This window comes from Saimiri boliviensis, chromosome 13 (assembly GCF_048565385.1).
Source record: "Saimiri boliviensis isolate mSaiBol1 chromosome 13, mSaiBol1.pri, whole genome shotgun sequence".
Lineage (NCBI taxonomy): Eukaryota > Metazoa > Chordata > Mammalia > Primates > Cebidae > Saimiri > Saimiri boliviensis.
The window spans coordinates 78,301,247-78,327,155 of record NC_133461.1 but is presented as its reverse complement, the minus strand read 5'-3'; the positions used below and the strand labels follow the sequence as shown (position 1 = coordinate 78,327,155).

General features: G+C 49.6%; 1 protein-coding gene across 2 annotated transcripts in view; it reads right to left on the bottom strand.

Annotated features, from left to right (window-relative positions):
• The window catches only part of ADRB3 (adrenoceptor beta 3), a 4,415-nt gene extending 292 nt beyond the window's left edge, over positions 1 to 4,123 (bottom strand). The window contains exons 1-3 of one of the 2 annotated variants that reach the window (XM_039463392.2): positions 2,808 to 4,123; positions 2,213 to 2,272; positions 1 to 1,999 (exon numbers count right to left, since the gene is read on the bottom strand). The exon at positions 1 to 1,999 is cut by the window's left edge and continues 292 nt beyond it. In XM_039463392.2, coding sequence (XP_039319326.1) covers positions 2,233 to 2,272; positions 2,808 to 4,000 — 1,233 coding nt within the window. In that variant the 5' untranslated portion in view covers positions 4,001 to 4,123 and the 3' untranslated portion in view covers positions 1 to 1,999; positions 2,213 to 2,232. Of the gene's footprint in view, positions 2,000 to 2,212; positions 2,355 to 2,807 lie in introns of those variants that run through there. The other variant, XM_010348704.3, reaches the window with a different exon arrangement.
• Positions 4,124 to 25,909: the final 21,786 nt, after the last annotated feature.

Below are 25,909 nucleotides of genomic sequence, written 5' to 3'. Positions count from 1 at the left end.
GCCCCAGCATAAGTCTAAACACTACAAAGGAGTGTGACAGCTGGCACACGGACACATCCAGCAAGACTCGAGCAGGATGAGCCTCTGGACAACGTTCAAGGACAAGTCTACAAACCGGGGGCCCCTCCTCCAAAATCATCTTTCTCCCCTGCCTAGCACTGACAGGCCAACTTTATCCAGTGATGTTGGGAGAATACCCAGAGATGGGGAGAGGAGGGCCTCTTATTTATCAAGCAAGACTTCCTCCTCCACTAAGAGCCACAAAGTTGAGTCTTTGCCAAGAAATCTTGCACACCTCAGACACCAGAGATCTCACCCTGCTCTAATTAAAAAAGAGAAAGTCATCTTTTGTATGCAAACATCCTGAGAAATAAAACCTGGGCTCCTGGAGAAAAGAGAGCAGCACAGACCAGGTCCAATTCACAAGGAACACCCATATGTGGAAATCCACCGAGCTCCTCCTGGGGGCAGATGGAATTTTATAACTCTAGGGCCCCTGAACCAAGACAACACATTTCGTACTGCATCACAAGCACGCGAAACATCTGTGATTTACGAAGTATCCCATAAATCAGCCCGGACAACGGTCTTGGCTCATGGAGTTTAAATAGAAACCCGCAAAATGATCTAATGATTTCCATAGAAATTTTCTTTCCATAGGAAACCTGCCTGATAAGATTCATAAAAATGGGAATAAAAGAAAAATGTATCAACAGGCTCAAATTTGATAACTTCAGTTTTACTTTAAGAGGATAATACAGATTTTGGTAGCCCGGGAAGGGGAGTGGGAAGGTTGTGGAAAGGCTGGGAAACATCAGAATATCTTTATAACACAAGACATTTGGCCAACACAAGCAACCTTTGTGCCTACACACACACACACACACACACACACACACACACACACACTTTCTCTCACACACACCCCACATAAGGCACTGAACAAAACCTGTTCCTGATGACTGAGGGACCTTATGAATCCACCACTGGCTTCTAGCATGGAGGGGACAAATGCCCCCTGCCCTGAGCCTGGCCACAGCCAGCCCATCCCCTGTGGCCACTTTGTCCGAGTCCTGCAGGGGGTGTGGCTTTGCTACTCAATGGCAACTGGATTCCAAGAGTTTCAGGAAGGGTAGGGGAGCAAGATATCAAAGGCTCAAGCTCGCCCCCTTCGTCCAGACAGACTTTTCATATTTCGTTTGATGAGGATTAGGAAGAAAAGGGCGAGGATTAGGCCTAATTTACTGCCTCTGTCAAAAGCTAGCGAAGAGTGGAAGGGAAGGGAGTAAGTGGATTATGCAAAGAAAACAAATGGAGAAAAAGGGGGCCAAGGATGAACCGCGTTCAGTGATATTTATTCATCTGATTGCAAAAGGAAAAGAAGGGATGTGTTCCCATGGTTCACCTTCCTGTGAACCTGGAGCTCCCAAAACCCCGACAAAGACCTTCTGACACTGCCATGAGGTAGATCGGAGCCGTTTCATGGCTACGGTGAGAGAGGCCAGTGCTTGAGAGCCGTAATGAGGGAACTAGAGACAAAACCCCAAATCTTGGTCTTTTCCAGCCTGCTACTCTGAGCCTGGGCTATGGAGCCTGGAGAACACTGCGGTCTCATCAGGGTTTGGGTGGCAGAAGGAATGGGACCGGGGGCGCTCTCTTTGCCCTAAGCACTCACTGACTGCACAAGCGAGCCAGGTGATGGGTGCCCTCTACCAAAGCCAGCTGGCTGCTCCAGGGCAGCTGGGCACTACCACCAAAGGAGGAGTGAAGTTCAAGGGTGGGGTTTAGAAAACATCTCTCAGAGAGTGAAAGAACCCACTTGGTAAGGATTCCCCACTCGGGTCACATGGCCCAGTCGCCAGGTTCTGAAGGGTAGAGTGTCACAGCCCGGAAATCCCATGGGATTCATTGTGAACAGAGGCTAGAGGCTTTCCACAAGTTCTGATCAACCGAGTTGTTCCTTCTTGTCCTTCAGGCCTAAGAAACTCCCCAGGAAGCCCTGAAACAAAACAAAACAAAACAAAACAAAACAAAAAACGGAAATAACAGCCCCTGGGGTGAAGGGAGGACCAGGTGCACTGAAGGAAGGGGCAGGGATCAGGGACCCTGGAACGCATATTTAATTACACAAAAAACGCCAGGGCACCACCGGACCACACACGCCCCACCCCACCCCCACTCCAACCCAGCCCAGGCACGAATCTGCACTCACAGGCTCCTCACAGCTGCACTTCATACCGGAAGTGGATTCTCACCTCCACGGCCATCAAACCTTTCAGAAAATTCAGAACTGAATCCGAGGGCTTGGGGGTGGAGGGGCGGGCACTAGCCCTGTCTTCAAGTGTGAGCCAGGTCTAGAGATGGCCAGAAATCGGGGTGGGAGTGGAGGTAAAGAACTAAGCAGGAAAACCAAAGCTAGAGCCGACCCGGCGCCCTGGCTCAGGCCTGTGAAAGTGAGCTCTTCCGTGAGCTGACATCTCACCACTGCATTCCAGCCTGGGCGAAAGAGATGAGACCCTGTCTCTATTTAAAAACAACAACAACAACAACAACAAAACCCAGAGCCAACCAGGCAGTGCCAGAGTCCTCGGGACACCGCAGCGCTTTGCCATGGCGCACCTGTGTCCTGAAAGGAAAGGGCCCTGGGTCCCATTTTGGTTCGCTACTCCTCGTTCCCTCTTCTCTCGAGCAGAGCCATCCCAGCTCCCACCTTCTCCTAGGAAACTCCAAACTCAACAAGTCGACGCACGGAGACATCGCAGCCTTCCCGACCCTGAGCCGCGGTTCCCTCCGCCCGGGTTACCTACCCGTCGAGCTGTCGGCAAAGCCTGGGCTGCGCGGGGCTGGTCCCGGCCTCGGAGGCGCCCGAGGGGACGAGGGCGGGGGAGGCGGCGGCGCGGGGCTCCCGGGGCAGGCAGCCGCCACCGCGGCACAGAAGACGGCGGAAGGCGCTACGAAAGTCCGGGCTACGGCAGTAGATGAGCGGGTTGAAGGCAGAGTTGGCATAGCCTAACCAGTTCAGGGCGAGGAAGGCCGGGCCGGGGACCAGAGAGGGGCCCCCCAGGGCGCGCAGCACGTTGGCTAGAAAGAAGGGCAGCCAGCAGAGAGTGAAGGTGCCCATGATGAGACCCAAGGTGCACAGGGCCCGGTGTTCCCGAAGAGGCAGGAGGCGCTCGGGCCGCCGGCCGCAGGCGGGCACTGCTTCAGCTGGAGCGCACGTCTCAGCGCGGGCGGGGGCCAGAGTGCGAGACGGCGCCGGCGGAGACTCCTCCGGCGGAAAGCGGCGCAGCTCCCCGCGCAGCAAGCGCAGCTGGCGAGTAGCCACCACGAAAACCCGCGCATAGACGAAGAGCATCACGAGGAGCGGAAGGTAGAAGGAGACGGAGGAGGACAGCAGCACGTAGGGCACGTTGGAGGCGAAGGCACAGCAGCGCGGGTTGGAGTGGCAGCGCTGCGCCTCGGCGTCGGCCCCTACGCGCCACCACTGGCTCATGATGGGCGCAAACGACACCGCGGCCGACACGGCCCACACCAGGACCACGGCTGCCCGGGCGCGGCGCTTGGTGACCAGTGCGCTGTAACGCAGCGGGTTGGTCACGGCCAGGTAGCGGTCCACGGCCAGGGCGCACAGGGTTTCGATGCTGGCGGTCACACACAGCACGTCCACTGAGGTCCACAGCTCGCAACCAGTGGCGCCCAACGGCCAGTGGCCAGTCAGCGCCAAGGTAGCCCCCGGCGGCACCACCAGGAGTCCCACCACCAGGTCGGCTGTGGCCAGCGAAGTCACGAACACGTTGGTCATGGTCTGGAGTCTCGGCGTCCGGGCGATGGCCACGATGACCAGCAGGTTGCCTCCCACGGTGGCCAGCACAGCCAGCGCCAGCAGCGCCCCAGCCAGGGCCGCCGCCCACGGCACCCCTGGCAGCCCACTGGTGTTGGCGGTATTGGGGACGTCCGGCCACTGGGCTAGAGTACTGTTCCTGTGAGGCCACGGAGTCATCCCTGGTGGCGCGTGGGGTGGGAGGGAAAGAAGGAAGAAGAGGGCCTCCCAAATCACCTGGCTCAGGGGAGGGGGCAGCGGGAGTTGAGAGCGACTACCCTAGCCTGGACCATCTTCCCTAGCAGTCCGGGCAAGAGCGCTCAGCCTCCCCTCACCCCCACTCCCTCTGTGCCACCGCTGGGGGAGGAGTGCGGCGCTTAAAGGGGCAGCGGCCGGCGGATAGTCTGGAGGGGCCTCTGGAGCCCAATTGGAGAGTGGGGAGGATGGCCGATGAGATGTTCCACGTTTCCTTTAGCTAAATCTGGAGGAAGGGACGCCCTGGCTCCTCTGAGACGATCTGTCCACTCCTGCCCTGGCCAGACCCCTGGACTCAGCACAGCACTCCCCGGACACTGGCTTCCTGGAGCCCTGCGCCTCCTTTCCCAGAAGGTCCCAAAGCAACGCTGGGGAAAGGGAGATGAGAGGGCTCCCATCTTCGCCCTTTACCCTGTCAGAGGGAAGGTAACCCGCTGGAGTCAAGCAAAGGATCCACAGGAGCCCCTCATCCACTTGGGTGGCCTCCTCTAAGGTATTCTAAATTAAGTAATAGAGCGCAGCCAGTACTTCCTCTCCCAAGACCTCAGCCTGATGAGATCTGTCCCCTTTCCCTTCTATTTCAGTTACTTTCTCTTCCAGCTTTGTTTTTGTCTTTTTAATATTTTCATGTTATGAGGAAATTTACCATATTTCAGGACTCTTTCTCTCTCTTTCTCTCTCTCCCCCCCCCCCGCCCTTTCTCCTCTCTCTGCTTCTTTCTCTGTCTCTCTCTCTCTCTGGCGGGTAGATCTCTGTCTCTGTTTTTCCCAGGCTGGCTTTGAACTTCTGAGCTGAAGCCATCCTCCTGCCCCAACCTCCTGAGTAGCTGGAATTGCAGGCACGAACCACTAGTAGGCTCGGAAGTTTTTTTCATTGCTAGCCCTGGATTTGCATTTGGATTTGGCACTATGTAGTCTGCGATGCTGCAGAATTTCAGTTTCTCCACCTTCCCCACTCTGTACTGCCCCTTCCACGGACTTTTCCACCTAGCAGTTTTCTAGATGGCCTCTTCTCTTAAAACCCTTCTATTATATTAAAAATGGATGAGCCAAGAGGCGGAGTGGAGAGGCTCACTTGGGCCCAGGAGTTCAAGGTTACAGTGAGCCATTATCACACTACTGCACTCCAGCTTGGACAAGGGCAAGAAGCGAGACCCTATTTTTTAAAAAAATGGGTAAATGGGTGACTAGGTAAGAGGCATGTCTACCATCCCCCCCCAACTATACACAACTCTTCTGTTGCCAACCCCCCAATGGTAAGTGTTCATGCCACTTCCTTTAGGATTTTTTTTTTTTTTTTGAGATGAAAGTTCACTCGTGTTGCCCAGGCTGGAGTGCAATGGCACAGTCTTGGCTCACTGCAACCTCCACCTCCCAGGTTCAAGCAATTCTTCTGCCTCAGCCTCCCAAGTAGCTGGGATTACAGGCATGTGCCACCACACCCAGCTAATTTTTGTATTTTTAGTAGAAACGGGCATTTCACCATGTTGGCCAGACTAGTTTACTCTTGGCCTCAGTCAGGCGATCCACTCGCCTAGGCCTTCCAAAGTGCTGGGATTACAGGTGTGAGCCACCGGGCCCAGCCATCCTTGAGGATTTTATTCATGAACTTTTACAAACTAGAAGGCACTGAGTTGAGGCATTCATGCGTTCATCCTTGGGTGTGTACCATGGCAGTCCTGGTGTTTCAAAGCCTCTGAAGTCTCTTGGGCTGTTCCACCAGAGGCTTCCCTTATCTGAAGAAGCCAGAGGCCTCTTCCCCTCTCCCTTCCCTCACTCAAGACTTGGAAGGCTTCCTTTCTCCAGGCCAAGCTCTCCCAGTCTCTAAACCAGTTTCTCTCAGATTGTGTACGGGGAGGGGGTGCTGGGAAATAAAGCCTCTGGGTTCAAGTGGTGGGGCAGGAAGATGGGACACCTCATTAGGGCCTATCAGGACCTGATTCTTGAGCTATCGTGCTTCCTCCACTGAAACAATGGGGAAAAGGGGGAAAAATTATCATGGAAAATGCCTCCAGGGCTCTGCCCCGCCAGGTCTCCTCTGAATAGCTCTATATTTCCAAAGAACACTTGCGAGTCACTGGTATGAACAATCCCTCTGGGAGACTGAGCCAGGGCTAAGAGTTAGGAAGGTTGCAGGGGAATTCCGAACCTAAAATTATCCCCAAGGAAAAAGAACCAGCCTCATCTCCCAGGGACCTAGCTGCTCACCCACGAGCAGGAGCTGTCAGGCTCCCAAGCAAGTGCCTTCCATACCCATGAGGAACCCCAAGCAGGCCTTTGGATCCATGGAAATGCCCAGGGGGTGAAGGTGAAGAGTCAGCCTCTGGCCCTCCCATCTCCTACTGCCCCCACTCAAGTCATGACAGAGTGGTGCAGGCCCCACTGGGCCTGGAGTCTTGGCTATGGCTTCCTGTTGACCATCAAGGCGGTCACTCCCAAGAAGGGTTTTGCAACACCCCAGAGTGTTGTTGCCAGTTATCTCAAAAGGGTATCATAAGATTCCCAAAAAGTAATCTCTAAAAACCGATACATGCCATCCAGCATTTTTGGTTTCTTTTGTCGTTTTTTTTTTTTTGTTTTTGTTTTTGTTTTTTTGTCCAGGACATTAGCATTGGATGGGGAAGGGAAAGGGGTGCCAGGAAGTCGAGCAACTTCAAAGACTGTCATTGCCTTAGAGGTGACCTTGTAATTTGGAGGAAGTGTGTACAAATGTTTAACATATTTTAAAAAAGACAAGATTTCTCAAACCACGTGAGTGTACCTGAGCTTGGGGAATTATTACGCCAATAACCAGACGACACTGTAAGAAGAGAAATTTCTGACTCGCGTTAGGAAAGGTTTTATGAGCAAACACAGCGACGTCGAGGCACCTGGCCTCCTCCTCCTCTGCCAACCCATCCCCGCTCCCATTCCTCAGTCTGGTTTCCCACTGCCCAAGCAGATGGCAGGGGGAAGGGCTCCCTCATTTGCCACTTCAGTCTATAAGACTATTGGGTCTTATTTGTGATTTTGTCTTTTTTAACTTAATTTTTTGAATAGATTATACGTGCACATTATTCAATCATCAAAATATACCAAATGTGGTCAGGTGTGGTGGCTCATGCCTGTTACCCCAGCACTTTGAGAGACCAAGGAATGTGGATCACCTGAGGTCAGGAATTGGAGACCAGCCTGACCAACATGGTGAAACCTCGTCTCTACTAAAAATACAAAAATTAGCCAGACATGGTGGTGGGTGCCTATAATTCCAGCTACTCAGGAGACTGAGGCAGGAGAATCATTTGAAACTGGAAGGCGGAGGTTTCAGTGAGCCAAGACTGCACCATTGCACTCCAGCCTAGGAGACAGAGCAAGACTATTATATATATATATATCAAATGCATATTATAGAGACTTGCTTTCATCCCAGTTTTCATCTCCCTAGCAGGTAACTACACTTAGTCTCTGGTTTATCCCTTGGCTAATATTTTATATACATACAAGTCAATACAAATGTATATATATTCTTGTATCCTTTCTTTTCTACACAAATAGCAGTCAAATATACCCACTGTTCTGTACCTTGTTTTTTGTTTTTTGTTTTTTGTTTTTTGTTTGAGACGGAGTTTCCCTCTTGTTACCCAGGCTGGAGTGCAATGGCGCGATCTCGGCTCACCGCAACCTCCAGCTCCTGGGTTCAGGCAATTCTCCTGTCTCAGCCTCCTGAGTAGCTGGGATTACAGGCACGCGCCACCATGCCTAGCTAATTTTTTGTATTTTTAATAGACACGGGGTTTCACCATATTGACCAGGACGGTCTCGATCTCTTGACCTCGTGATCCACCCGCCTCAGCCTCCCAAAGTGCTGGGATTACAGGCTTGAGCCACCGCGCCCAGCTGTACCTTGCTTATTTTAACTTAACTATGTGTCTGTGATCCCTCCAGATCGATATACAAAAGTGTCCTTTTTTTGAGACAGAGTCTTGCTTTGTCACCCAGGCTGGAGTGCAGATGCCCAATCTCAGCTCACTGCAACCTCTGCCTCCCAGGTTCAAGCAATTCTCCTGCCTCAGCCTTTCAGGTAGCTACAACTACAGGTGCGCGCCACCATGCCCAGCTAATTTTTGTATTTTTAGGAGAGATGGAGTTTCCCCATGTTGGCCAGTTGGTCTCAAACTCCTGACCTCTGGTGATTCGCCCACCTTGGCCTTCCAAATGCTGGGATTACAGGCATGAGCCACCGTGCCCATCCAAAAGCATCTCATTTTCAGTATCCCATTATATGGATATATGATCATCTATGAAACCAATCAGCTACTGATAGACATCGAGCTTACTAACAGATGATGTTGCAACAAATAAACACGTCTTTTCACCTGTATGTGAGTATATCCTACAAATAGATTTTGCTATATTATAAGGTCTTTGCATTAGCAAATTTGAAAGATACTGCCAAATGGTCCTCCCCAGGGATGTACCCAATTATACTCTCACCATCATTTTTGATGGTCAGCAGAGGGGTGGAAGCAAGTGACCGACTGCTCTGGGAAGTCATCCTAATGACTGGCCCAAGGGGAATTAGTACTGCCTGGGCTGGAAAGGTCATCCAACTTGGGATAGAAGCATGCAGTGCCCAGAGAGAGCACATGCTGGCCCTCAGCCCCCAGATGACCTATGTTCTGTGCCCTTGGAAGCAGGCAGCGCCTATGGGCCTCTGATTGCACTGAGTTCAGGCCCCCAGGCTGCTGTTTACATGTCAGTGCTCCAGGGTTATGTGTCAGGGAGAGTCATGCTCTGAGATTTAGAGTATGTGGCTGGTAAAGCCAGAAGTGGCAGCAGCCACCTGACAGGTCGAAGTTCTAACAGCAGGGAAGAGTACTGTCTCCTGTGAACTTCATGATTGGGTGCATGTATGTGTGTGCCTATGTGTGTTCATGTGCCATGGAATAAAGAAGCCAAAGAGAGTTCAGGTGATCCCAGCCTTGTACCCTGTCTAAGACTACAATGTGTAACAGGTGGTTCTCTTCTACCATTCATAATCCACCCCTCTTGCTTTAAAGTTCTTGGAATGGTCCAGCCACGGTGGCTCACACTTTTAATCCTAGCACTTTCAGAGGCCAAGATGGGAGGATCACCTGAGATCAGGAGTTCGAGACCAGCCTGACCAACATGGAGAAACCTCCATCTCTAATAAAAATACAATATTAGCCGGATGTGGTGGCACATGCCTGTAATCCCAGCTACTCAGGTAGCAAGAGAATCACTTGAACCCGGGAATCGGAAGTTGAGGTGAGCTGAGATTGAGCCATTACATTCCAGCCTAGGCAACAAGAGCAAAACTTGGTCTCAAAAAAAAAAGTTCTTGGAACAGAGCAAAAACTAGGTGGAAGTTTTTGCTACCCGTTTACCCTGTCTCTTTTCTCCATTGCCCACAGGGACCATCCACTCATTTTTGTGAAATCATGTGTGTATATTTGCCTCTGAGCAGCTGGTTTGGTGTTTGCTGTTTCTCCTTTCATCATCAATAGTCTAGGGGCATAGGGCAGAGGTGGCAGAGCGTAAGTGCTCAAAGCAGTCTTAACGATCAAATCCAGTACCAACATTTTGCAGAATTGAAAATCTGAGACCCAGCCGGGAGCAGTGACTCACATCTGTAATCCCAGCACTTTGGGAAGCCAAGGCAGGCAGATCACTTGAGGTCAGGAGTTTAAGACCAGCTTGGCCAACATGGTGAAACCCTGTCTCTGCAAAAATACAAAGATCTGTAGAGCAGGCGTGGTGGTGAGTACCTATAATCCCAGCTACTCAGGAGGCAGAGGCTGGCGAATCGCTTGAACTCAAGAGGTGGAGTATGCAGTGAGCTGAGATCAGGCCACTGCACTCCACCCTAGGTGGCACAGCAAGACTCTGTTTCAAAAAAAAGAAAGAAAAGAAAACCTGAGGCCCAGAGAGGAAACGGAGGTTGCTCCATGATCACACAGTAAAGGTTTGTTTCTTTTTTCTTTTTTTCATCTTATGGAAAGTGCACAGTAAAGGTTCATTTCTAACATGTACGCAGGCATCCAAGGAGCTGGTCCCTTGTCCAGAACAACTCCCCTCCCTCCCAGCCAGGCCGTGACTGGTGCCACCTTCCAGCCTGTCCTCTCCAGGCCCCCACAGTGGCAATGGCCCACCATCTAACCAGGAGGCAGAGAGAGAAAAATTATCAGAACTGAAAGAAGCCCCTAACCTGAGACTTTCCTTGTATCCTATAATGTGGCACAGCCAACTCTGCACACACCTGATTCGTTTCCCAAGGTCAAATCCAGAGGACTTGAAGGGGAGACAGAGAAGGGATCTCCGTTACAGGGAAGCCAGAGGCATTCTGGTGCCTAAGGGCTGGCCTGGAATGAAAGCCTTGTACGTGGGGAGATGGGGGTGGACAGGGAGGGTGTTCTAGCAGTGCCTTCTCTTTTAGCGTCTGATTATAAATGGAAGAAGGCATAAGAAATGTTTCTTTCTCTCCTGAGATAGGAAGAGAAATCCTTCTTCCAGTTTCTGAATAATCATTGAAATTTGGCAAGTGACAGGAAGGAAAAAAGGAAGGAAGAAGGAAAGGAGGAAGGGAGAAAGGAAGGAAGGAAGGAAGAAAGGAAGGAAGGGAGGGAGAGAGGGAGGGAGGGAAAGAGGTAGGGAGGGAGGTCATTGAGATCCTACAGTTTGGGGAAGCTGCTCCCCAGACGCTGGAGAGGTCACGAGTCCCACCTACAACCCAGGCCCAAATGCTTAGGCCTCCATCCAGAAGGTAGGAGAGGGATCAAGCTTGGGAGGTGGCGGGGTGGGAAGAGAAAGCAGTGATGCAGGATTTTTCTTTTTCTTTGAGACAAAGTTTCTCTCTTGTTGCCCCGGCTGGAGTGCAATGGGCACGATCTTGGCTCACTACAACCTCTGCTTCCCGGGTTCAAGTGATTCTCCTGCCTCAGCCTCCCGATTAGCTGGGATTACAGACCCCTGCCACCACGTTCAGCTAATTTTTGTATTTTTAGTAGGGATGAGGTTTCACCATGTTGGCCAGTCCAGTCTCAAACTCCTCACCTCAGGTGATCCGCCTGCCTCAGCCTCTAGAAGTGCTGGGATTACAGGCATGAGCCACTTCACCCAACCTATGCAGGATTTTTCTTGGCCACTTTGCCAATCAGGGAGACCTCCACGACCAGCGACATCCCCTCTTCTGCCACTGCTCACTCGGTCCGTCTGTGTTATAGATTGCACCTGCAATCGGCCTTTCCCAAGCTCCTGTCCTGCATCCAAAAAGAATGAGGCTGACAATTAGAAGGGTGAGGATGGGCAATGAAGAATTCTGTTGAGCTCTCAGTCTAGAGAGGCTGGGGGGGGGGGGCTTGTCCTCCACCCCCACCGTCAGGTGGTTTCTCTTGGTGTGGCTGGGTCTGGGGCTTTTTATGGACTTAAACGGGGAGTGCGTGCTAATTGGTTTGTTGAGTATGCTCAGGTTAAAGCAGAGACACCACTTAAAGGTGGGCATGGACCATGTAGAAAACCAATTAAGAAAAGGCAGGTAAATGTAAAATAGGTGAGGGCTGGGCGCGGTGGCTCAAGCCTGTAATCCCAGCACTTTGGGAGGCTGAGGCGGGTGGATCACGAGGTCAAGAAATCGAGACCATTCTGGTCAACATGGTGAAACCCCGTCTCTACTAACAATACAAAAAATTAGCTGGGCATGGTGGCGCGTGCCTGTAATCCCAGCTACTCAGGAGGCTGAGGCAGGAGAATTGCCTGAACCCAGGAGGTGGAGGCTGCGGTGAGCCGAGATCGCGCCATTGCACTCCAGCCTGGGTAACAAGGGAGAAACTCCGTCTCAAAAAAAAAAAAAAAAAAAAAGCAAAATAGGTGAAGGGTGGGGATCAATAAGAGGGAAACATACCAAGATACCAAGACAGGTTCTCAATTTGGTCCGTGGATTTGACTTGTAGCTTGGCTCTCAGGCTTTAAAAAGTCCTCAGCACCCTGCGCGGTGGCTCAAGCCTGTAATCCCAGCACTTTGGGAGGCCGAGGCGGATGGATCACGAGATCAAGAGATTGAGACCATCCTGGTCAACATGGTGAAACCCTGTCTCTACTGAAAATACAAAAAATTAGCTGGGCATGGTGGTGTGTGCCTGTAATCCCAGCTACTCAGGAGGCTGAGGCAGAAAAATTGCCTGAACCCAGGAGGCAGAGGTTGCAGTGAACCGAGATCGCGCCATTGCACTCCAGCCTGGGTGACAAGAGTGAAATTCCGTCTCAAAAAAAAAAAAAAAAAGTCCTCGGCTTGGAGGTGTGGTTTCACAAGAGACCTGCCCCATCTGCCTAGGCATTTGTCTACCTCCTGCCACTATTAGCAGGAGAGGGTGCCCACCAACCCAGAAATAAGTTTCTAGCATCGCTAGATGTTTCGAGTCGCCTCTAGATGCTGCTTTGGCTGGTTTCTTTGCAATCGCCCAGACTGGAGTGCAATGGCGTGATCTCGGCTCACTGCAACCTCCGCCTCCCAGGTTCAAGCGATTCTTGTTCCTCAGCCTCCTGAGCAGCTGGGACTACAGGCACGCACCACCATACCTGGCTAATATTCGTATTTTTAGTAAAGGCAGGGTTTCACAATGTTGGCCAGGTTGATCTCAAACTCCGGACCTCAAGTGATCTGCCCACCTCAGCCTCCCACAGTGTATTTATTTATTTTATAGACAATGTCTTGCTCTGCCACCCAGGCTGGAGTACAGTGGTTCAATCAGAGTTCACTGCAGCTTTGAACTCCCGGGCTCAAGTGATTCTCCCTCCTCAGCCTCCGGAGTAGCTGGGGCTACAGACACCCACCACCATGCCTGCTATTTTTCTTTTACTTTTTGTAGAGCTGAGGCCTCTCACATTGCCCAGGCTGGTCTTGAACTCCTGGCATCAAGCGATCCTCCCACCTCAGCCTCCCAAAGCGCTGAGATGACAGGTGTAAGGAGGCAGCACAGAAAAGGGCACATCGTCCATGCTGCTTGATCCCTGCTCTCCTCTCCCACCCTCCCCCGGGAGGGAAAGCTCAGGCAAGGCTGAAACCTGTCTACCTCCCAAAGAAGCTGGTACTGGAGCTGAACCACGCTCTGATCCCTTCCCTCCTGTCAACCCACATCTTTCCCCCGGGAAGCATGAGCTTGGGAAAGAGCAGCTGGTGCTGGGAAGGAAAGAAGACAAGACACTGAGCATGGCTCCTCCCTGAGTGGGGAAGCCAGTGCTGGGTTTGATCAAATGCCTCTAATTAAGACAAGAGTGAGGAGCTTTCCTGGCTGAAAAAGGAGGGAAGTGGAGCCCCCTGACGCCCTGGCAGATGGCTGAGGACCCCTCAAGAAAGCATCAAGAGCATCAAGAGAATGGTCAGGATCCAGATGCCAGTGGGAGAGGGTGTGGCGGGTGAAAAGGGAAGTGTTTCCTGTTTTTGAAGAATTCATGGATGGGAAAATGCTTTTTTTTTTTTTTTTTTTTTTTTTCAATCCCAAGAGGCAGCAGAGCCGCTTGCCTTCTAGTCAGGATGTGATTTTCTTCCCCCTTCATGGTAAATTGAAAATGACCCATCCAGGAGCGCTATTATCCCAGCACTTTGGGAGGCTGAGGTGGGAGGATCACAAGGTCAGGAGTTCAAGACCAGCCTGGCCAACATAGTGAAACCCCATCTCTACTAGAAGTACAAAAAAAAATCAGTTGTGCATGGTGACACACACCTTTAATCCCAGCTACTCAGGAGGCTGAAGCAGGAGAATTGCTTGAACCCAGGAAGCAGAGGTTGCAGTGAGCCAAGATTGTTCCATTGCACTCTAGCCCAGACCACGTCAGTGCGGGACTCTGTCTCAAGAAAAAAAGAAAATGGGCCAACCATGGTGGCTCACACCTGCAATCTCAGCACTTTGGGAAGCCAAGGAGGGAAGATCACTTGAGACCAAAATTTTGAGACCAGCCTGGACAACATAGCAAGACCCCACCTCTGAAAATAAAATAAAATAAATAGCCAGGCATGGTGGCATGCACCTGTAATCCTAGCTACCTGGGAAGCTGAAATGGGAGGACTGCTTGGGCACAAAAGTTGCAGGTTACAGTGAGCTATGATGGCACTACTGCACTCCAGCCTGGGCAAAAGAGCGAGACCCTGTCTCTAAAATAAATCAATAAATAAGACAGGAGGAGGAGAAGTCACTCAGCCTGAGTCATCACAGGATGACCCAGCTGGTAGGGCTGCAGCACCCCAGGGGTGTCCAGCCTTTCCTTCCCTCCTCACACTTTTTCCAAGCCCCCACCTGTCCTTAGCCAGTCCCCACATTAGGTGTGCTGATGGAAAGATGACTAGGACCCAGTCCCTGCCTGGGGTAGGGAGCTCCCAGCCCCACAGAGAAAGGTGAGTTTTTACTTTGTTCCCCGGAAGGAGTCCTGCCAGTCCTGTGGGAGAGGCAGCTTTGGGCAGAGATATTGGGTAGGATAAACCCCTCACAGAGAGGGGAAGGAAAGCAAGTAAAGGCAGCTCCTGGGGAGACCAAGCTGATGTCTTTGTTATTGTTGTTGTTGTTGTTGTCTTGAAGTTTCACTCTGTTGCCCAGACTGGAGTGCAGTGGTACAGTCTCAGCTCACAGCAGCCTCCACTTCTCAGGTTCAATCAATTTTCCTGCCTCAGCCTCCACAGTAGCTAGACCACAGGTGCCCACCAACATACCTGGCTAAATTTGTATTTTTAGTAGAGCCAGAGTTTCACCTTGTTGGCCAGGCTGGTCTTGAACTCCTGACCTCAAGTGATCCACCTACCTCAGCCTCCCAAAGTGCTAGGATTACAGGCCTGAGCCACCAACCCTCGCCCCAAGCTGACATCTTGGAGGAGAGCCTGCTGTACCTTTCACCCAGCTCCACGCCCCTACCCCCACCCCTAGCTGGCAGACCCTTTCCCACTTCTAGTAAGACAGTGGCAACTGAATCTCTCTCCTTCCAACCATACTCCTCAGCGCCAAAAGGAGACAGCAGTAACCCTGTGTCCCACGCCTGAGCAATCCCTGTGAAAATGTTGCCTCAAGGACACTCTGCAAGATACTGGCAGTGGGAATTGGCAAAGGTTATCCTTTCTTTTTTTACAAATAATGCTATTAGGATGTGGTGAGGACACTGTTCGGGGTCACAAATGAAATGGGGTGATGAGGCCAGGAAGAAAAGCTATTTCTCCTGGACCTCCAGCCTGGAGTCTTTTTCCTCTGGCCTTGGCTGGCAGCTTATTCTGCCTTCTCTGCTGGACTGGGGTTTGGGGGAGGAGAGGGGAGGGAGGTAGAGGTGCAGAGAGGGCTGGAGACAGAAAGTAAGTCATTAACACTGACCTCCACTTCCTGGAATTTGAATTGCCCCCTGGTCTCCTGAAGGAGTTGGAAGGGATCATAAGAATCAGTAAGCTGGGCATGGTGATGCATGCCTGTAGTCCCAGCTACTCAGGAGGCAGAGGGAGGAGGATTACTTCAGTCAAGGAGTTTGAGGCAGCGATAAGCTATGACCGTGCCACTGCGCTCCAGCCAGAGTGACAGAGTAAGACCCCAACTTAAAGATTTTTCAGTTAAAAAAAAAAATAAGAAAGCCAAGTGTGGTGGCTCAGACTTTGGGAGGCTTAGGCAGGAGGATGACTTGAGGGTAGGAGTTCAAGACCAGCCTGGGCAACATAGTGAGACCCCATTTCTACAAAAAGTATATATATAGAGAGAAAACCATTTTTCTTTCTCATTAAAAAAAAAGAAAGAAAGAAAGAAAGAAAAGAGGCTGGGTGTGGTGGCTCACGCCTGTAATCCCAGCACTTTGGGAAGCCAAGGTGGGTGGATCACCTGAGGTCAGGCCAACATGGCAAAACCTTGTCTCTACTAAACACACAAAAATCAGCCAGATGTGGTGGCCAGCGCCCGTAATCCCAGCTATTCTGGAGGCTGAGGCAGGAGAATCACTTGAACCCAGGAGGTGGAGGTTGCAGTGAACCAAGATTGCACCACTGCACTCCAGCCTCGGTGACAGAGAGAGACTCTGTTTCAAAAAAGAAAGAAAGAAAGAAAGAAAGAAAGAAAGAAAGAAAGAAAGAAAGAAAGAAAGAAAGAAAGAAAGAAAGAAAGAAAGAAAGAAAGAAAGAAAGAAAGAAAGAAAGAAAGAAAGAAAGAAAGAAAGAGAAAGAAAGAAAGAAAGAAAGAAAGAAAGAAAGAAAGAAAGAAAGAAAGAAAGAAAGAAAGAAAGAAAGAAAAGAAAGGCCAGGTGCAGTGGCTCATGCCTGTAATCCAGCACTCCGGGAGGCTGAGGTGGGTAGATCATTTGAGGTCAGGAGTTTGAGATCAGCCTGTGCAACATGGTGAAACCCCATCTCTACTAAATATTTTAACAATTAGCCAGATATTGTGGTGGACACCTGTAATCCCAGCTACTTGGAAGGCTGAGACAGGAAAATCACTTGAACCCAGGAGGCGGAGGTTGCAGTGAGCCACAATCGCAATGCTGTACTCCAGCCTGGGTGACAGAGTGAGACTCCATCTCAAAAAAAAAAAAAAAAAAAAAAAAAAAAAAAAAAAAAGTAAAGAAGAGGAGGAGGAGGAGGAGGAGTGGGAAGGCCAGATGCAGTGGCTCACACCTGTAATCCCAGCACTTTGGGAAGCTGGGGAGGTCAGATAATTTGAGGCCAGGAGTTTGAGGCCAGCCTGGCCAAGATGACAAACCCCATGTCTCCTAAAAATACAAAAATTAGCCAAGCGTAATGGCACGCACCTGTAGTCCCAGCTACTCAGGAGGCTGAGGCACTTGGAAGCCTTGAACCTGGGAGGCAGAGGTTGCAGTGAGCCAAGATTGCACCACTGCACTCCGGCCTGGGCAACAGAGCAAGACTCTGTCTCAAAAAACAAAGAACAAACAAACAGAAAAAAAACTAAGAACAATGGGTGAAGGAAGGGTGGGATTCTAAGCCATGGCAAGTTAGGGCAGATTGGGCTGCCCCAGGCTTTGTTTATAGGGGCACAATTTATCTGCAAACCCAGAGAGCAGAGGTCCTGGAAGAGCTGGGGACCCGGGAGGCAAGGAGGAAGCCATGTAAACAGTGCTGGGAAGATCAACTCTCTCCTGGGAGGTGGGGGCAGTGGGAGGCAGCCCTGGCTTTCTAAAAAGGGTCCTCCCTTGTTGCCATCTGGACACCATTAAAATACTTCAAAGGGTGTGAGGGACACTGAAGGCCCAGAGCTCCCACGGCTCCCACGGGCCCTATCAGGACCACAGAGCAACAAGCAGAAATGGCAGTGGCCTGGGACAGTGCCTCGTGCCTGGAATCCCAGCACTTTGGGAGGCCAAGGCAGGAGGATTACTCGAGCCTAGGAGTTCAAGACCAGCCTGGCAACACAGTGAGACACTATCGCTATTATAGTAAAACAAACAAACCAAAAGAAATGGTAATATGCAAGAGAGTCCCAGATAGGACCAGCATGCCCCTCCTCCATTCTTCCATTCCCCTCTCAGAAAGGAGAAGCAAGAGCCAGTGAACCAAATGGAATCTGTTTCGTGTGGGGAGCTGCTTCTGTTCACGCTGGATGGCCATACACACGTGCAGCAGGGGCACCCTGATGTACACACCCAGCAAGACAGAAACTCAGACAAGAGCGCTCTCACCTCAAGGCCCCCCAACACACATATGAGCACAAGTGTAACAGGTGTGAGCCTTACACGCCTGCCTATAAGAGCATACAGCATCAGAGTCACACAAACACAGAGATGTGCACAACACTCCACAGAGCCTCAGATACTCAGAGGTACATACACCCCTGCGCCTCACCAAGGGTCATCACATCCATACATAGTCATGTACATCCAGTGGGAAAGTGCCCCCACTCAGATGCAAGCCTACGCCTCCACGTGAAATCCCAGAGGCTGAATTCCACACGGGCATGCTGGTCTGCTGAGCTGGGAATGAAGCGCCAGACCACATGGCTGCTGAAAACTCCAGCCCTGGTGCAGAAGCGGAACCGGGTCGGGGCCGGCACACTTGGTTGCATCTCTCATCACTCATCTCTAAGCCCTGGTGCTAGTGGCACAAACCTTCAGGTCCCCAGTCTGTTGTGGGAAAGTCCTCTGAAAGCATGGAAGGCAGAGCAGCCTAAATTAAACCCAGCAGCGCAACCCCTGCTTGCTCAGAGGAAAAAAGTCACTGGATAGCCAGCTCTGCTTTAAAAGGACTGAGGAAGAATGCCTGCCCTGATGAGTCAATTACCCATCCATCGGTCAGCAAGTATGGGACACAGCTACGTGCTAGGCAGCCAGGCTAGGGCCAGGTGCTGGGACATACCAAGAGGTGTCAGACACGATTGCCGCCTTCAGACAGATTCCACTCTAGAGAGAGAGGCTTAAACACAAGAAATAACTAGGGCAGAGGAGGGAAGTGAGTGCCAGTGAGGTTGGGATGCCAGGGAAGGAGAAACCACTCCCAGAGGGCGTGGTCAGAAAAGACTTCATGAAGAGGAGGAATAGGAGTTGAATGTTAACAAATGATTAGGGACTAGGCATGGTGGCTCATGCCTGTAATCCTAGCACTTCGGGAAGCTGAGGTGGGCAGATCACTTGAGGTCAGGAGTACAAGACCAGCCTGGCCAACATGATGAAACCTCATTCTACTAAAAATACAGACATTACCAGGCATGGTGGCGGATGCCTGTAATCCCAGCTACTTGGGAGGCCGAGACAGGAGAATCGCTTGAACCTGGGATGCAGAGGATGCAGTAAGCTGAGTTCACACCACTGCACTCCAACCTGAGTGACAGAGCAAGACTCTGTCTCAAAAACAAAACAACAAATGGAAAGGCACGGGAAAGGGAAAATAGCATCCAGATGGTAGGACTGGCATACGCTAAAGTGCAGAGGCTCCAGGTCAGGCATGGTGGCTCACACCTGTAATCCCAGCACTTTGGGAAGCCGAGTCAGGTGCATTGCTTGAGCCCAGGAGTTTGAGACCAGCCTGCGCAAGATGTTGAGACCCCATCTCTACAAAAAATAACAAAAATTAACTGGGCATGCTAGTGGTGCCTGTGGTCCCAGCTATGCAGGAGACTGAGTCAGGAAGATCGCTTGAGCTCAAGAGTTTGAGGCTACCATGAGCTGTGATTGCACCACTGTACTCTAGCCTCAATGACAGAGTGAGACTCTGTCTCAAAACACACACACACACAACACACACACACACACGTGTGTGTGTGACAGTCCAGCCAGTGAAGATTATAATGGAGCTGAAAAATTGCTATTGCCTAGTGAAGTTGTGTGCAATGGGTGACTCATGTGTTTGTGGTGATGATGGTGTGAACAAACCTACTACACTGTCAGTCCTATAAAAGTAAAGCACCTACAATTATCTACAGCACTTAATGCTTGATAATGATAATAACCAATATGTTACTGGTTTATGTATTTTACCTTTCCTATTACTGTTATTTTAGAGCATACTCCTTCTATTTATGTGTATACATATGTATATATGTTTGCATACATATGTATGTACATATATTTATGTGTATATGTGTGTGTGTGTGTGTTTGTGTGTGTGTATATATACATATATATATATATATTTTTTTTTGAGACGGAGTTTCACTCTTGTTACCCAGGCTGCAGTGCAATGCACGATCTCGGCTCACCGCAACCTCCGCCTCCTGGGTTCAAGCAATTCTCCTGCCTCAGCCTCCTGAGTAGCTGGGATTACGGGCACGCACCACCATGCCCAGCTAATTTTTTGTATTTTTAGTAGAGACGGGGTTTCACCATGTTGACCAGGATGGTCTCGATCTCTTGACCTCGTGATCTACCCGCCTCAGCCTCCCAAAGTGCTGTGATTACAGGCTTGAGCCACCGCGCCCGGCCAAAAAAATTTTTTTTAAATTTAATTTAAAAATAAAATTTATTTGTTTATTTTTTTGAGACAGAGTCTCACTCTGTTGCCCAGGCTGGAGTGCAGTGGCACACTCTGGTTCACTACAGCCTCACCATCTTGGGCTCAAGTGATTCTCCCATCTCAGCCTCCAGAGTAGCTGGGACCACAGGTACATGCCACTACATCTGACTAATTTTTTAATTTTGTAGAGATCAGGTCTCTCCATATTTTCCAGGCTGGTCTCGAATTCCTGGGCTCAAGTGATCCTCTTGCCTCAGTCTCCCAAGGTGCTAATCTTATAGGCATGAGCATCCCGTGCCCAGCCTAGATATGTTTAAATATACAAATACTGACCACTGTGTTACAATTGCCTACAGTATTTAGTACAGTAGCATCTGTACAGGTTTGTAGCCTAGGAGCAATAGACTATACCATGTAGCTTAGGTGTGGAGTAGGTGATACCATCTAGGTTGGTATAAGTACAGACCATGATGTTCTCACAATGTTAAATTGCCTAAATGTTATGCATTTCTCTGAATGTACCCTAGTAGTTAAGTGACACATGACTCGTGTGTGTGTGTGTGTGTGTGTGTGTGTGTGTATGTAGAAAGAGAGAGAGATTATTTATTGTGAAATAAATATTTCCCATTTGAGAATGAGATATAGATATTTCCCTTTATTGCGGGAATTGGCTCATGCAATTACGGAAGTTAGGAAGTTCCACCGTCTGCTGTCTGCAAACTGGTGGTACAGTTCAGCCTGAGTCTGAAGGCCTGAGAACCAGAGGAGCCATTCACGTAAGTCCTGGAGTCCCAAGTCCTCATAACCAGAAGCTGCAAGGTCTGAGGCAGGAGAAGAGTCATGTCCAGCTCAAGCAGAGACAGAACTCGCCCTTCCTCTGCCTTTCTGTTGTATCCAGGCCTCGGTGGATTGGATGATGCCCTCCCACGTGGCTGAGCATGCATCTTTACTCAGTCTACTGACTCAAATGCTAATCTCCTCCAGAAACGCCCTCACACACACCCAGAAATAACGTTTTAGCAGCAATCCAGGCATCCCTTAGCCCAGACAAATGGACGTAAAATTAACCATCACAATAGATCATGTTGTTCAATACCCTGTTTTTGCTGATTGAAGTGTAAAGGGACAATTCGGGGTTTTTTTGCTGGTTTTTTTTTTTTTTTTGAGACAGAGTCTCACTCTGGTTACCCAGACTGGAGTCCAGTGGTGCAATTCTGGCTCTCTACAGCCTCAACCTCCCCAGATCAGGTGATTCAAGAAGAGAAGGGAAAGGGAGGGGAGGGGAGGGAAAGGGGGGGAGGGGAAGGAAAAGGAGGGAAGGGGAAAGAAAGGAAGAAAGAATATGTTCCTCTTTAAACCTCTAGCATCCCCCTGTGAAATAATGGGTGTAGACAATGATCATCAGTAGCTACCAAAACCATCTAGGTAAAGGCTGCAGGGGAGTTGTTCAATGAATGCAAATAATAATAATAATAATGAAAGCATCCAGCTGACAACACCCGAACCCCAATAATCAATTTTAAAATCACCAAAAGAGAGATGGCCAGACTTTACATGCTCCTAATGTAATGCAATAAAAGTGCATTGCACTTTGATTAAGAAAAAAGGAGAGGCCAGGCGCAGTGGCTCACGCCTGTAATCCCAGCCCTTTGGAGGCTGAAGCAGGTGGATCACCTGAAGTCAGGAGTTTGAGACCAGCCTGGCTAACATGGTGAAACCCTGTTTCTACTAAAAGTACAAAAAATTAGCTGGGCATGGTGGCATGCGCCTGTAATCCCAGCTACTCGGGAAGCTGAGGCAGGTGAATTGCTTAAACCAAGGGGACTGAGGTTGTAAGTAAGCCAACATCGTGCCATTGCACTCCAGCTTGGGCGACAAGAGTGAAACTCCATCTCAAAAAGAAAAAAAGAGAAAGCATACTATAAGCAAGTGTACTTAAGTTGTTATTGTGGTTATGTATTTAAATAAACAGCCCTTGGCCAGGCACAGTGACTTAACACCTGTAATTCCAGCTCTTTGGAAGGCCAAGGAGGGAGGATTGCTTGAACTCAGGAGTTTGAGACCAGCCTGAGTGACACAGTAAGACCCAATTCAAAAAATAAAAATTAAAAAATAATAATAAACAGGGCCAGGTGTGGTGGCTCACACCTGTAATCCCAGCACTTTGGGAGGCTATGGCTGGTCTTGAACTTGAGCCCAGGAGTTCAAAACCCGTCTGGACAATATAGTAAGAATTTTTTTTTTACAGAAAAAAACAGCCAGCTGTGGTAGCATGCACCTGTAGTCTCAGCTACTTGGAGGCTGAGATGGGAGGATCGCTTGAGCCACGGAGGTGGAGGTTGCAGTCAGCTGAGATTACACCACCACACTCGAGTCTGGGCGACAGAGCAAACTCATGCCTGGAAAAAAAATAATAAAAGCCTTTATCTGTTAACAATCTAGATTATATAATTAAAGAAGAAATAATGGGCTCACTGGGATTCTGTTTAAAATGAACCAGTGGTGGCCGGGCACAGTGGCTCATGTGTATAATCCCAGCACTTTGGAAGGCCAAGGCGGGTGGATCACCTGAGGTCAGGAGTTCGAGACCAGCCTGGCCAACATGATGAAACCCCATCTCTACTAAAAACACAAAAATTATCTGAGGATGGTGGCAGGTACTTGTAATCCCAGCCACTCGGAAGGCTAAGGCAGGAAAATTGCTTGAACCCGGCAGAGGTTGCGGTGAGCTAAATCAAAACACTGTACTCCAGCCTGGGCGACAAAGCAAGACTCAGTCTCAAAATAAATAAAATGATCCAACGGATGTATGTATGAAACAAGATTGACTGTATATTGATCATCATAGAAGTGGGGTGATGAGTCCATGGGAGGTGAAATATATTCTGTCTACTTTCGTTTATTTTTGAAATGTTCCATAATAAAAAGTAAAGTCACAACCTCCAGTCATGATGTTATTGCAACTGAGTTAAAAGGACAAGAGGTTTTTATTCACAGCCGGACAGCTTTATGTGGGAATATCCAGATGAGGGCAGTGCAGAAGTGCAGCCAGTTCCTTCAGGATGGGCAGACAGAAAGCAGGATCCCTGGAGACATAGAAGCCGGTCCCTTCACCACAGGTGTAAACACAGGCTTCACAGTGGCAGTTTGCTGCTGACACGCACACAGCTCCTCTCCTTCCACAGGGCTGCAGCATGTGTTTGACCCCTTTTCACTTTTTTTTTTTTTTTGAGACAGAGTCTTGCTCTGTCACCCAGGCTGGAGTGCAGTGGCCGATCTCGGCTCACTGCAACCTCTGCCTCCCAGGTTTAAGAGATTCTTCTGCCTCAGCCTCCCGAGTAGCTGGGATTACAGGCGTGCCCTACCACACCCAGCTAATTTTTGTATTTTTAGTAGAGACAGGGTTTCACCATGTTAGTCAGGCTGGTCTCAAACTCCTGACCTGGTGATCTGCCCACTTCAGCCTCCCAAAGTGCTGGGATTCCAGGTATGAGCCACCGTGTCTGGCCCCGTTTTCACTTCTAAAGCCAGCCTCTGTTTATTTTGATTTACATTCACCTTGCATATAAACATACGACATGGGCTTATCATGGAAAGCTCAAGCTTTTTTCTTTTCTTTGAGAAAAAAAGGATCTCTGCCCACCAGGCTGGAGTGCAGTGGCACAATTATGGCCCACTAAAGCCTCAACTTCCCCAGGCTCAAGTGATCCTCCCGCCTCAGCCTTTGGAGTAGCTGGGACTACAAGCACTCACCACCACACCTTGCTAGTTTTGTATTTTTAGGAGAGATAGGGTTTTGCCATATTGGCCAGGCTGGTCTTGAACCCCTAGACTCAAGCGATCCTCCCACCTTGGCCTCCCAGCGTGCCAGGATTTCAGGTGTGAGCCACTATACAGTGCCAAAATAGGATTTTTTGACACATGAAAACCATGTGAAACTCAAATTTAAGTATTCATACATACAGTTGTATTGGAACACAGCTGGACTATTACTTACGGCTGCTTTCACACCACAATGGTGGTGGCATAGGTAAAGTTTGCAGCCAAACAGCCTTCAAAGGCTTGGAGGGCTGGGCACGCTGACTCATGCCTGTAATTCCAGCACTTCAGGAAATCGAGGCAGGAGGAATGTTTCAGCCCAGGAGATTAAGACCAGCCTGGGCAGCAGAGTAAGACCCAGTCTCTATAAAAATAAATAAGGTCGGCACGGTGACTCACGCCTGTAATTCCAGCACTTTGGGAGGCCAAGGCACGTGGACCACCTGAGGTCAAGAGTTGGAGACCAGCCTGGCCAACATGGTGAAACCCCATCTCTACTAAAAGTACAAAAAATTAGCCAGGCGTGGTGGTAGGGGCCTGTAATCCCAGCTACTCCGGAGGCTGAGACAGGAGAATCACTTGAACCTAGGAGGTGGAGGTTGCAGTGAGCTGTGATTGTGCCATTGCACTCTGTTGCACTCCAGTCTGGGCAACAGAGTGAAGCTCCACAAAAAATAAAAGAAAAAGAAACAAAAGCTGGTAAAAGCTTGGAGGGTCCCAAGATGGATCTGAATCCACTACCTTATTACAGTGGCTAGAACTTTCAGAACTAGGGCAAAAAAGGGAGGGGGGAGCAGCCATTCTTATCTTGTTCCCAGTCTTAGGGAGAAAGCATTCAGTCTTTCACCGTTCACAATGAAGTTAGCTGTCAGGTTTTTTGTACATGCTCTTTATCTAGTTGAGGTAGTTACCCTCTATTCCTAACTTGCTGAGAGTTTTTGTTTTTGTTTTTGTTTTTTTTTTGAGACGGAGTTTTGCTCTTGTTACCCAGGCTGGAGTGCAATGGCGCGATCTCGGCTCACCGCAACCGCCGCCTCCCGGGTTCAAGCAATTCTCCTGCCTCAGCCTCCTGAGTAGCTGGGATTACAGGCACGCGCCACCATGCCCAGCTAATTTTTTGTATTTTTAGTAGAGACGGGGTTTCACCATGTTGACCAGGATGGTCTCGATCTCTTGACCTTGTGATCTACCCGCCTCGGCCTCCCAAAGTGCTGGGATTACAGGCTTGAGCCACCGCGCCCGGCCGAGAGTTTTTATAATAAATGGGTGTTACATTCTGTCTAGTGCTTTTTCTGCACCAACTTACATGATTTTTTTTGTTTATATGGTGTATTTTTTTTTTCAAAATTTTTTTTTTTTTTAAGATGGGGTTTCACCATGTTGGTCAGGCTGGTCTTGAACTCCCAATCTCAGATGATCCACCTGCCTTGGCCTCCAAAGTGCTTGGATTACAGGCATGGACCACCACGCCGGGCCTATCTAAACTCTACTGATCTCTTGATATGGAAGACTTGTTTTTTTAACCTTCCTTTCTTGATATGGCATACTATTGATTGTTGAACCATCCCATATAGCGGGAATAAATCCTACTTGGTCACAGTACATAATTATTTTTATATTTATATTAATAATTCCTTTTCTTTTTTTTGAGACAGAGTCTCTCTCTGTCAGGCTGGAGTGCAGTGGCATGATTAGAGCTCATTGCAGCTTTGACCTCTCCAGGCTCAGGTGATCCTCCCACCTCAGCCTCCGGAGTAGCTGGGACTATAGGCACGCACTACCATGCCTGGCTAATTTTTCTATTTTTTGTAGAGATGGAGTTTCGCCATGTTGCCCAGGCTGGTCTCAAATTCTGGGGTTAAAGTGATCCATCTACCTTGGCCTCCTAAAGTGCTAGGATTACAGGCATAAGGCAGAGGGCAAGAGAAGAGCTGGCCACCCAGGGCCGCAGGGGAAAAGCTTCGACAACCGAAATCTCCCAAGAAAATCGCTGGGTGGGTCAGTTTGGGGACCAGCTCCCTCTGCTGGTCTGATGGGCATTTGGATGAGAAACTGGGCTAAAGGGGACCCGAGAAAGCAGGCACTTGTCACAACAAGATTAGTGAA